At 37.1% G+C, this 13,870-nt stretch overlaps 1 protein-coding gene across 1 annotated transcript; it reads left to right on the forward strand.

The window, feature by feature from the left end:
* The first annotated feature begins 4,444 nt into the window (after positions 1-4,444).
* Positions 4,445-8,583, forward strand: LOC149196640 (uncharacterized). The gene is made up of 4 exons (XM_089405592.1): positions 4,445-4,601; positions 4,940-4,995; positions 8,077-8,118; positions 8,275-8,583. Exons 1-4 carry the CDS (start codon positions 4,586-4,588, stop codon positions 8,353-8,355), a joined length of 195 nt encoding a protein of 64 aa, XP_089261718.1. The 5' UTR covers positions 4,445-4,585; the 3' UTR covers positions 8,356-8,583.
* Positions 8,584-13,870: the final 5,287 nt, after the last annotated feature.

Raw genomic sequence — 13,870 nt, forward strand, 5'->3', positions numbered from 1 at the left:
TTTTCACTGGAAATTTTTGGACAGAATTATTTTCTTGTCTTGGTACTCAGTTAGCTCATAGCTCATCTTATCATCCTCAATCTGATGGGCAAACTGAGATAGTAAACAAATGTTTGGAAGGATATCTTCGTTGCTTTGTATCTGATAAACAGACACAATGGGTCAAATGGTTGCCTCTGGCTGAATGGTGGTATAACACTTCCTTCCATACAGCAACAAAAATGACCCCATTTATGGCACTTTATGGGTATCAACCACCATCCATCACATCATATTTAAGAGAAAATTCTAAGGTTCAGGCAGTGGAACATCACATCGAACATCAACAACAAGTCCTCCAACTCTTAAAGGATAACCTCGTGTTGGCACAAAATAGAATGAAACAACAGGCAGATCAACATCGCAGTGAAAGAAGTTTTGATGTAGGTGATTGGGTATTCCTACGGCTACAACCATATAAGCAAATGTCCCTAAAGCAAGCTAAGAAGGATAATAAATTATCACCAAAGTATTATGGTCCGTACAAGGTGTTGCAAAAGATTGGTACTATGGCATACAAATTGGAGCTTCCTGCAGCTTCTCGATTGCACCCAGTTTTCCATGTTTCATGTTTAAAGAAGGTTATAGGCGACAAGCTCCCAATTCAAACAATATTGCCAGAACTTGACGAGGAAGGAAAAATTATATTGGAACCGGAAGCAGTCACAGAAACAAGAACTCGACAGCTACGAAATCGATCAATTTCAGAGTATCTTATCAAGTGGAAGAACTTATCCGCTGAAGATTCCACATGGGAGGATGAGAATTTTATGCAGAAGTATCCAGAACTACTCAAGCGTTGAGGACAACACTTTTTTGAAGGAGAGGGGCATGTTGGGTCCCTATAATACTAGTGATTACCCCATTACTATTGTAGTTATACCCCTTATTTATATTGTTGTGCCCCTATTACCCCCATATTGTTATTTCTGTGCCCCATAGAATCCCTCTATTGTTATTTTTGTGGCTTTATATTATTATTGTTAGGTCGGCTGGATTATATTGTGACTCCATAGACTCCTATATATAGAAAGGAGGTTTTGTCATTTGAATCATCCAAGAATTGTTCATTTATGTAATGTAAAGGAGGTTGCCCCCTCGAAGAGGCTGAATTCTAAGGCGTTGATCTATCTTTTCTATCTTTTCTTGAGCTGGTTTCATAACAGAGACTCAAAGGCTAAACAATCGCTCTTAGTGCCCAAATCCCGAGTTGAATAATTATTTCACTGACCTGGACTCCTAATTGCATGCATAAACCTGTATCCATGCAACTGTAGGCCTCCAGTCGCATGCATAAGCCTGCAAGGTAGCATCTGCAGTCCCAATTTCCCAGTTCTGAGCCTACAATTGTGGAATTTGTGCCACCTTTTTAGGGCTAGACTCCAAATCACTGCCCAGAACTTGATGAAACTTTCCATAATGATAAATGACATAAGGACAAAGCCATTAATATAAGACTTAGTCAAGAACTTGAACTAACCAAGCCTAACCATGATAGACACTTCGTCAAACATTTTGTGAACATAATCTACAGGTCATAAATGCATATCTGAACATAAGGGTATGATACTTATTTGAAAATCATCAAGAAGGTCTAATTTCCTCTCATATTAGCTACAATAACATATATTAGATCATACATTCAATAACCAATCAAAACATGATAAGGGCCATATCTAGAATATGTCATGAAACTATGCTTATAACCAACATATAACCAAAATAACAATAATGATAGAACAACCATCAAAACCACATAATAACAAGTACATTTACTCATAAAATATAAGAGGAAATAACTTTTATTAACATATGCAAAATTCAACCAAGTCAGGGACTTCCATGTACCACCTGACCATAGATTGGGTTGAACCAAATCTCTCTTTCAGCCAATCACCCTCACACCATATTCCAAGCATGAATGTGGGATCTCATGGATAAACCAAATAAAACCAAACTAGGGCTTCCAAAGGCCAAACCACCTCAACCCTCAACCAATGATTCCACCTCACAGTCGGACATCACTAACATCAACATATCGGTCTATACCCAAGCTGTCCAGGCTCTAGATCATTTGTTCCAACCTGGCTCCAAGACTAGTAACTCAACCCACAAATGCCGCAGAGCTCTAGAGAATTTGTCCAACCAAGGCTCCAAGAGTAGTAACTCAAACCACCAAGGGCTCCAGAGTGTTTGTCCAACCAAGGCTTCCAAGAATAGTAACTCAACCCAAGTTGTTCTAGGGATTTCAGAGCGTTTGTCCAACCAAGGCTCTAGGAATTAATAACTCAACCCACAACCATAAGGAACATGAGCATTAATTAGAAAAACAAATGGGAAAACCCACGACACCATGGCTATCCATGAAATGACAAGGCTAGCCAAAACCACTATCAATCCAGGCAATCCTCCATGGCAATGACAAATCATGACCAAATAATCACATGCATATACCATGCATGCCAAAACTAGCAAGGAAATCATACATGCAACTTGATACCTACAAAGCAATCCAATTGTAGTTGTTGATCCCGCTATCCCCCTGTGCTTTCCTACTTTCTCCAAATCCAATGAAACTAGAGTGCTCCAAGCATGCTCCAACAATGCTCCAAGATTTCTTCAAGTGTGCAAGAGTATGAGAGAGTGAGAAAATAGATAGAGAGCTCCACCATAGAACCATCAAAAGCTAACATTGACAAAAGCCATGAACTGATCCTCATAAGCCTTTTTATCACTGAAGCCTATATTTTCTTCATTTTCCTTCATTTTCCCTTCAATTTCCCTCTCATGCAATTTTATGACCTTTGACCTTCATTTTCTCCTATTTTCCATTATTTTCATAAATAAAATGCCAATCAATGTCTCTTTGCCTTTGCTAATGACTTTTCCAATTCTTTAGCCATAAATAAACCAAGTGAACACCCACTAGGATGTTTTGCCCACCATTCAACTTGGAATACGTGTTACATGACCTTGTTCTTATATTTTTTTTACATGAAAATCAACCAGGGGTTGTTACAAGCGAGCTGAAATAGATTGTTCAATTAAGGTTGATCCTAGAGATGTTGGTCTATATCTTAAATTATTATGGCTTTGAAATCCACTACTTCATGATATTATTTGGCAAAAGTAGATTATTTAGATAATCTACATTAACATTTATTCGGGAGATGTTGGTCTATATCTTAAAACATTACAATCCTATTCAGGGTTTGAAATACAACCCACATATTAGTGTAGGGAAGATGCCTACACTAAGCATTTAGAGGTAGTGCTGGGTGGCAATCAACTTGATATTGAGAAATCAGAATAGCATCTAGGAAGATTCGAACGTCCCTTTTATGTTGAAGAAAGTATCATTACTTCACCGCATTAATATTAAAAGTGCAAGGGAAAACATACCTCCCCTAGGAACAATACACATCACTCAAGCAATACAAAATCGAGTCAAATGAGAGAACAAGCAATATTGAGCCAAATGGTTGGTCGAGCAATACAAAGATGAATGGTCACATGAGAAATACTGAGGCGAATGGTTGAGCAATACAAAGGCGATCAAACGATACAAAGTAGTTGAGCAACATCGTTAAACATGGAACATGGTTAAAAGAGGGGAAAGGGGTAAGACAAATGTTAAAAGGAAAAGGAAATGGGGAGGACATGTGGTAAAAGAAAGAGAAAATGGGCCAAGTGGTGAAAAGAAGAGAAATTGGGCAGGACAATTGACAAAAAATAACAAATAACCATACTAGATGGTTTGAAATGCGTCGACAAAATATTCTCAACAATTCAAGGATGGATCACAAAAGTCTGAATTTAGGAAAAAAAATATTTATATTATGAAAAGAAAATGCACAAGATAATGACTCAGAAATAAATCAAAACCATATATTTTTGTATATGACTAAAAATATTTGGACAAATTGCCCAGACAACCACTTTTGTCCGGGCAAAAATATTTCAACAAATCATGGGGAAGAAAGCAGTGTTTAAATCATGTTTTTAAAAGTGGCAATAGATTCAACACCATCACCCAAAATCTTGAAATTTAACAACTTTAACCTGGATTTACAAAAATCCTACCGAAATTTATCAAAATATTACTCTAATTAAACTACGACAAAGTATTTAGTTAACATAAAATATAAACCCTACACCTAATTTTTCCCATAATATTTTCCCATAAAATAATTAAAAAAGTGAAAGGCCTATCCCAAAATAAACCACCATAATCTAAATAATAATAAAAAAGGTGTAACGCCTATCCCAAAAATAAACCACGTGTAATTTTTTTGAAGCATAAAACAAGTTGTAAAGTTGCGTGACTATGCGCTAAGCAACAGCGAAATACGATAAGGCGAATAACAGACAGAGTTCCCGTCAAGAAACGGGGTTTCAATTTACGTCTCAGCGAATCTAGGGGAAAACATATACAGTATTCAATAGGGTCTATATAGCAGGGCATACACTATTGCAGTTTCGCGTGGAAGAGGCCGAGAAGGAAGGAAATAGTCTCTCATAGTCTGTCCCCTTTAACACAGCGACCATGTCTAGCAAGCAAGGTAAATTTGCGACCCGTTTTTGTTTTCTTTCAGCGCTTTCCAGTGTTTCACTTCATCATGTATGTTAGGTCACTGTAAATTTGCATCAGTTTTCTCTCTTTCCATAGATTTCAATTCACAAGCCATGGTAAATCTATTCTTGCCGAAGAAATTCATTGTTTTTAAAGAAGCAGATCTTCCCCTGTAATTCGGTTAATCTGCAGAATTATAAATTTATATTGACATGTTCGCATTTGTGATTTTGGATCCTTAAAATTCTTGTACTCTTTGAATCGTCGTTGATAGCATTTATCTCAGGGTTTGATTTTACGTGCGTTTGTTTTGGGGTTTTGGTTCAGGTGGAAAGGCTAAGCCCCTCAAGCAGCCAAAGAAGGATAAAGCTGAGTATGACGAGGTGCGTTTTTTGGGTGGTTGAAAGATTTTATTCTGTCAGGTTTCCATTGGAAAACCCTGACCATCACAAATAAAGAAATTCCTTAAGCATAATTAAAGCCTCGAAAAATTCTGGACGCAAAGACTAGTGAAATAAGTCCAGTTTTTTTTTTTTAATGGTCGGCTAGGTTTGGTGTTTGCAATTTTTTTTGTGCTTTTCATTTTGAATAAGGTCAAAACAATGTTTTTGACTTGTATTGTCCCAGTACCATTATCCGCTATGCAGTAAGGCAGACAATTTTTTTGTGCTGCTTATATAATTTTAGAGGTGCACTCAATTCAAGTTGATGGTCTCTTTAATATTATATTCTACAGGAGGAATATACATGTTTTTGGACCTTGAGATTAGTCAGAAAGCTAATGACTTATCGCCCGAGTACATTCATAATTATTGGTGGAAATTGATTGGCCTGCATGCATAAATGTCGCTGTCTCTGATTACTTTCGGCTCATCTCACTGCTGGATCATTCGCTCTTGGTTCCGTTCCGCTTATTCCAAACTATCTCCTGACACAAGCTTATAGATACCCTACTTAGTTAAAGGAGAACGAAAGGCCATAATATATAGCTCTTAAGCAAAGGGAAACACATTGGATGCTCGGACAATTACTATTGGAACTACAGCCCACTAGGACATAGGAAAAAAAGGCGGTTTACCCGGTTACAGCAGTCGGTTTAGATTGTGTCTTCATAACAAGCATAGGCAGCAGAGAAAGCAGCTTAGGCAGAATCACATGCAGTAGATGCAAAGGTAGCTAGAACGAGCAGCAGTTGATCTTAATACGTGTCTCCTCGGTGATAAGGCGGTTCCTCAATGGGATCCAGGCTCCAACTAGATTTGCTAGTGAAACAGGGTCCTTTTTTAAGGGCGAGGCTGATCTTGAGCCGCCATCCAAGCACGAATACCTTCGTTCAGGAGAATATTTTTTGTGTAGAAAGTCTCAGATTCAGGATCTTCTGCTGCACGGATCTCCTGGGAAACAAAATCATAGGCACGTAAGTTTAGAGCTAGACCAACTACTCCAATGGCACTCATCCATAAACCGGTCACTGGCACAAATAACATGAAGAAATGTAACCAACGTTTATTGGAAAAAGCAACCCCAAAAATCTGGGACCAGAAGCGGTTAGCAGTGACCATGGAATAAGTCTCTTCGGCTTGAGTCGGGTTAAAAGCACGGAACGTATTTGCACCATCACCATCTTCAAATAAAGTATTTTCCACGGTAGCACCATGAATAGCGCATAGAAGAGCAGCACCCAATACTCCGGCAACTCCCATCATATGAAATGGATTCAAGGTCCAATTATGAAAACCTTGAAAGAAGAGGATAAAACGGAAAATAGCTGCTACACCAAAACTAGGTGCGAAAAACCAACCGGACTGTCCCAATGGATAGATCAAAAATACAGAAACAAAGACAGCAATTGGAGCAGAGAATGCAATTGCATTATAAGGTCGCAATTGTACAGATCGAGCAAGTTCAAATTGACGTAACATGAAACCTATTAGACCGAAAGCACCGTGAAGAGCAACGAAGGTCCATAGACCACCTAATTGACACCAACGAGTCAAATCTCCTTGTGCTTCGGGACCCCATAATAGCAGCAAAGAATGTGCTAGTCGAGCCTGCTTACGCATCCTTATGGTCGAGTACCTAAAGGTCCTCTCCTCTCCTCTCCCTAATGGTCGAGCCCCCTAAAGGGTCCTTATCAGTCGAGCCCCCTCTCCTCTCCCTCTCCTTAACAGTCGAGTACCTAAAGGTCCTTGGGGTCGAGTACCTAAAGGTCCTCTCCTTAACAGTCGAGCCTGCTTACGCATCCTTATTAGTCGAGTGTGCTAACGCACCCTAAAGGGTCCTCTCCCTTTGGTCGAGCCTGCTTACGCATCCTTAACAGTCGAGCCTGCTTACGCATCCTCTCCCTCTTGGTCGAGCACCTAAAGGTGATGGCGGCCTTAACAGTCGAGCCTGCTTACGCATCCTTGGAGCCACGTGAAAATGGCCATTTTAGGCTATTTATTAGGTCCCCGCTACGTCCGAGGGGTACCCCAGCTTGGGCCTTTTGAAGTAGTCGTAAAACGCACGCAAGTGGCCTTTCAGACGGGAATAGAGACAGAGATGCGCTTCGGAAGCTTTCTCTTTCATGATCTGAAATGACATATATAATATAGAATCTCAGTCATCAGAGTTATATGGGTAATGCAGTAAATCTATTTATGAATTGACGGATTCGCCCACCTTCAGATTAGGTGGGGTCGTAGAGAAATGCGGGTGGCTGCTGGGAGGTCCAATCCTAAACTTGATTTTCCCTTCCAATACATTCTTCAGTTCGGTTGCTTTCATTGTACATTTCTCAAGACTCAAAGTGACTAGAATAAATAGTAAATACTCATTATGAGCTTAAGATGCGCAATGCCTGAATTGAATTTGGATGAGGATTATAATAAAATTTCTCCCAACCGTCTAAGCTATAAGCTCAATTAACCTTATTAAATGTAGTTGTGTAACTATGCAATTTGAATTTTCAGGGCTTTCCTAATGAATTTACTTAATGTAATGATGGTGTGTGTTTGGAGTCTGGACATTGTAGGCCTATATAATGATCATATTTTATTCAGATCTTTTATAGACTCATCAAAGGGAAGCACATATTAGTTAATGTAGTGATTGTGTGTATTCTGATTTTTATAGTCTCATCAAAGGGAAGCACATATTAGTTAAGGTAGTCATTGTGTGTGTTTGGACATTGTAGTGCTATATAATCATATTTTATTCAGATCTTTTATAGACTCATCAAAGGGAAGCGCATATTAGTTTGTGGTTCAGTGGGAAATTCATAGTAATCATGTTTCTGCCTGAATTGATTGTGGTTCAGTGTACAGCAAGATGCCAGTCAAATTAGATGATTGATATACTTTGGCTTTTATGGTTTGATTTAACAATTCCTAAAGAGATTTCAATATTAGATGTATCATCGTATTGTAAAAGTTTGAAAGGATATACTGAGATTATCTGGACTTTTGTTTCTGGTTTGGCTGCAGGCTGACCTAGCTCACATTCAGAAGAAAAAGGATGAGGAGAAGGTATGCGTGCTTATTATTTTCTCGAATTTTAATATTTACCTCATAAAGGGTCATTTTAGATACAATTTAGATAAAGGATCATTTTAGTTTCGACGATGTTTCCCTAATTTCGGAAGGGTTTTATATACATTTTATTTTTTATTCTCTTGATTACAGGCTTTGAAGGACTTGAAAGCTAAGGCAGCACAGAAGGGTAGTTTTGGTGGAACAGGGTTGAAGAAAAGTGGTAAAAAGTAGTCAGCAATTGAGTGCTTATCCTATATCATGACACAAAAAAACATACTTATGGAGACTGGTTAGGAGAGTGTTTACTCAATTACAAAGTATGTCATTACCATTAAGAATGGACCTTCTGAACTACACGCTGTTGTTTTGATGTGAATGAATATTTAATGTTGCGATTATAATGTGAGATAGGTTTGGAAATTTTTTAAGATATATTTTGGATAAATTGCTAAAGATTTACTACTGTTGTGATCTATGAATTGTTAGTTCAAGATTGCCTATATCTGGAACATGTGGGATGTGATATGAATTTAGACATTTGGTTAGAATTAATTTGTTGATGTTTTTGTTAATTTTTAAGTGGAATTAATTTGTTGATGCTTTTGTTGACATTGGGGTAGAATTAATTTGTTGATGTTTTTGTTGGAGTGGGAGTGTAAAAAAATATTTAGTTATCATAGAAAAGTAATTGTGCAGGTTGGATTTGTTTCGATTTGGGTGTGCGTATGCGTTCATAAATACGTTGATGACAGATGTATGGTTCGAAAAAGTAGGTTGATTCCCAACTAGCAGGTGGATTACACGAATATAAAAGAACATTGAAAGAGGTTTTATATGATTGTATAGCTTTTGTTATTGAGTATTTCAAGACAAATGGCTATAATAGTAGATAGGGTCATGGTGTGTTGAAAGAGAGTTATTTCAGTTATATTGTTTCTAATTTAAGAGTTTTTAATGGAAAATGGTATTGTTACCCCGGTTAAGGGATTGTTAGTGCCCTATTAAGAATATTGTAATACTGCCCTAGAGGGCAGCTAAGGGCCACTAAGTGACCAGGTAAGTCATTCTGGGTTGGAAATTCATACTGTCAAAATATGTATTGAACGGATTGAGCTATAAGATTGTAAATTCTTGTTGAATATATTGCATTGAAATATGGTAAGAATTATGAGACTGAACGTAAAGATTTTGTGATTACATCGTTCCATGCATCATTGAATGATTCCTATGCTTATGTATATATTGTAAACTTGATTATTACTTGTATACATAATGATGCAAAGTGTGTATTGCAAACTTGGTTATTACTTATATACATAATGCTGCAAATTGTGCTCTTGCATCAAGCTTGAATCTTGATGGATCATTATTAATTTGATTGCATCACAATTTAAATTTATATTTATATATATGTATGTAAGCTGTGTGCTTTGTATTATGCTAATATCATGGGTAGACACCATGGTCTAATCTACTATGATGGTCATTCATCTTGAAATACTTAATAATAAAATTGCTACAATAGAGTTAATAATGACCAATCAAGATTCAAGATTGATGCAAGAGCACACTTTAGTCAAAGCTTTGATGTATACAAAGCGATGTTGCACTTGGTCATTCATCTTGAAATACTTAATAACAAAATTGTTACAATAGAGTTAATAATGACCAATCAAGATTCAAGCTTGATGAAAGAGCACACTTAAGTCAAAGCTTTGATACATACAAAGCGATGTTGCACGAAACTGCTAAGAACTTGGTGTTTTGGGTTGTACTTGTACTTGAAACTCGCCTCAAACTCAACCATCATGTAATCATCTATGAGAGTTAATATAGACTTGGTTTTCCTTTTAAATTGTCATCTATGGTTCTTATTCCTTTTTTTCTTGCAAGATAATATGTTATTCACTTATATATATATATATATATATATGTATATGTTTTGGTTGACGTTTCCATTTTTTGAAGGTGACATTTCTAAATGTACCCGTTTTGGAAACTTTGAAATGTTTCGGCAGTTCATGCAACTTAGATACAAAGGCATCTTTCAAGGATTACAGTGAGTTCAATGTTCATATAATAAGTTCAAAAAGTTCAATATTAATGATTTCATTAATTGTATCATTAATAACATGCTTTACCTTATACTACTAGTTGGAATTGATCATTGATTTACCCTTTGGTCTTTTACACAATCTCCTATATATCATTCTTCATTGTGGAGTAAGCCACCTAGGCGTGCAAAAGGCGCCTACATTCTCCTAGTGTTATTAGAACTGGTGGAATCGGTTGGCAAATCGGGCCAATTCAGGGTTTGGAACCGGAAATGGCTGGTTTGGTACCAAATCGACCAGTTCCGTACAATTTGACCAAAGACATTGGAAACACAATTTTTTAAGAAAAATAATTTTTTTTTTCCTTGGGCTAGCCCTAGTATATTGCTATGCAATTCATGGTAATGTTAAATTCTTAAAGTTAAAGTTCATCCTTTTAGTTAAATTTTTAACATTACCATGAAATGACTCAGGATGTTTGAGAGTGGTTTCGACCTCATTGGTATTCAAACGGAGAAAGTAGAATTTTAGATCTCACTCAAAATCAAGACTTAATAGTTTTTCAAGATTTCAAGATGGGGGGATTGCATTATTTCCATTGGATTTTGTTGTGTATGGAGGTATGGAACTAGTATTTAATCAATAGCACCAAGCCCTCTATGTACCTTGATGTTAGTGGCATTGGTTGTTGAATTCCTCTATCACGACCTTACTAAAAATGTACCCATCACTCAAACAAAATCTTGACTTGACATGCTATGTTTTTTTCTATCTTATTTTAATGCTTAGAGGGTGATATTTATGTCGAAGATCCCAAATAGGCACTAATTTTGATGGTATGTAGGTATTTGTTGTAGCATCATTTATTTTGGATGCCAAGGGCCATCTAGAGCTTGTTTGTTGATGCATTTTTGATTTAGAGATGGATTGCACTTGATGCTATTAAAATGAGAAGTTTTGTTTATTTGTGTATAAATGGTTTGGATTCATATGGATGCATATGAATGTGTTTTTCATAAAATTTGAATATTATGTGTTTTGGTCGATCGGTTTTTTGTTCTGGTTTCGGTCTAGTTCCAACTGGTTCCTGGTTCGAGGGTTTTTTCGGTTCGATCACTGGTTTGGTTTTGATAACATTACATTCTCCTTAGAACATTTGCTCAAGTGTGAGCAAGTTGCCAATGTAACTTAGCCTAACTCTGACTTAGGAAAAAAACACATATTAATATGTTGGTTTATTGAGCTAAAAGGAACTTAGGAAAAGTAAAGTAATTTATTTTAGTGATTTTGTTTTAATCTTAGCCATTGATCTCAAGTGAGGCAAAATCTAATCTCGGTCGTTAATCACTTTGAGATTAGGGTCAGGGTTAGCGTTAGGGGGTTAGCCTCAATGTAAAGTTATAAAAGCAAGGCTAAGGAGAGGGAGAAGACACACTATAACAACACAAGATTGAGAGAGGCATCTCAGTGAGTGTTGTGCTGGGCTTGAGGGAGTGCAGAGAGGTTGGAGATCTAGAGTTGTAGAGAAGATTGAGCACCGATCTAGTGCAGATTTGCTGGATGAGATCCAAGTATTTTGTATTTTGTATTTTCTCAATTGGGGTATTATCCCAGGACGAGAGCCCACGTAAGTTTGGATTTTTGTTTTAATGAAAAACTTGCTGGGAAGAATTTGTGTGTTGTTTCATGTGATCGGTTATTTAAATTTGCTTCCATTGAATATGTGTTAGGTATTAGCTATGTATTTATTCACTAGATCAATTTTTGGCTAAGAATTAAGTATCGGGTGCTAGGTTCGCAGGGAAACTAATATTACTCACTTCATTGGATGGTAAAAAAGGTTTTGTTCTTGCATTGGAATCTTCTTTATTTGAATTTGATTTCCTTGAAAACAATAGATTTTTCTCTCAACCTTTTAGGAAGCTCTTGAGACCTAATGGACCAAGCTTTCTCATTGAACTTCACATCTCAACTCACTATTGCTTTGGAGAGCACAAGGTATCTAAGAAAGATCCCTTTCAAGCTTTAGGTCTCTTCTCATCAGGGACTTGAATATGCATAAGACAACAAAAAAACTCAAAAGTGAGATACTTGTGGTTTCTCACCAGTGGAGGTTTTATTTGGTGTCTTGTGGTGTCTTGTCCTTCAAGATCGTGTGAGGGCACCTATTCAGATGTAGTTGATTCTATTGCATGTTTTTGACTAAACAAACATGGGCAAATCGAAAACATGAATCATAGTATACGAGGGACTTTTTCTTCCTCTTTGCAACCCCATTTTGTTCAGGGTTGTAAGGTGCTATTAGCATCCTCTTGATCCATACATATTTGCAAAAAGAATGAAACTCTTTGGATGTGTATTCTCTTGGGTTTTTTTGATCTCAACGCCTTAATCTTCTTACGTTTTCAGATCTCCCCATAAGCTTTAAAATCTGGGAACTTATTGAAGAAGACTTCATCCTTGGTCTTCATCGAATATATATAGGTTTTCTAGAGGAGTCATCATTAAATGAAACATAATAAATATTACATATTAATGAAACCAACAACAAAGGTCCACACATATGTAATTAATTAGATCAAGCATCCTTCTCAATCTACACCTTTTTCTAGGGAAAGTAGTGTTGGTATGCTTGTTGAGTGCACAACCCTTGTACACTCCTGTCTTCTAAATTTTGAAGTTTGGTAGTTGCTACACCATGTCCTTTAAGAGAGGTAATGCTCCATGGTGCAAGTGACCAAATCTCTTGTGCCAAAGGTTGCACAATTAGTCATTGGGATGCAATAGGGTTCCATGTTTGATTGGATCAACAACTAACCTATAAAGGCCACCCTCTTGTATGCCTCTAGCCAAAACTCGATCACAATCTTGGTTTTTATTTCCAATAATAACTTGTTAATCATCAAACTTAGTGACACATCTAGGATGTGTTGTGATTGAAATTGAAAGTAAATCTTTGGTTAAATCAAGAACGTATGAAACATCATCAAGCTTAACAACACTTGATGGCATGTAGAATGAGTGTTAACTCATCTTAGTCAATGGATATGTGGCATCATTACCAAGTTCAACCTACATGCCAACCTCCCATGCATGTAGTTTGTTAAACACTTTCATTAAAGGTCATGTGTACATGTAAGACATCATCAAGCTCAAGAACATCACTTGATGCCATGTGAAATGAGCCTGAAGCCATCTCGGTCAATAGATATGTAGTATCATCACAAGTTTTGTTGGCATGTTGGCCCCTTGTGCTTGAACTTTGCTAAAAACCTTCGTGTTGAAGGTCACGTGCCTAGATTCTCCACATACCATCGTAGACCAAAAATATGGTTAGTGGAAAGGTATGAAACACTGGAGAAGGCTATCTTAACTTTGGATGCTAACTTATCCATCTTGTATAAACTTTTGCATTCCTTGGAGAAGGCTATCTTAACTTTGGATGCTAACTTATCCATCTTGTATAAACTTTTGCATTCCTTGCAAACTCTCCAGTTATTGTTGATTGCCCTTCCCCTTCCCCTTCTTCAATATCGAGAAGCATAGTGGCCCATTTGATGAACACTCAAAACACTTCACATCTAAGTCACAGGACACGTCCCCCAGGGTCCCGTGTCCCGTATTTTACGTATTGGACACGAAAACGGCCCTAATACATGTCGAATATGATTTTCAACTGTCATGAAAACTTG

The sequence above is a fragment of the Pinus tabuliformis genome, chromosome 2_2, assembly GCF_031772625.1.
Source record: "Pinus tabuliformis cultivar Carrire ecotype Pingquan chromosome 2_2, CPIR1, whole genome shotgun sequence".
NCBI lineage: Eukaryota > Viridiplantae > Streptophyta > Pinopsida > Pinales > Pinaceae > Pinus > Pinus tabuliformis.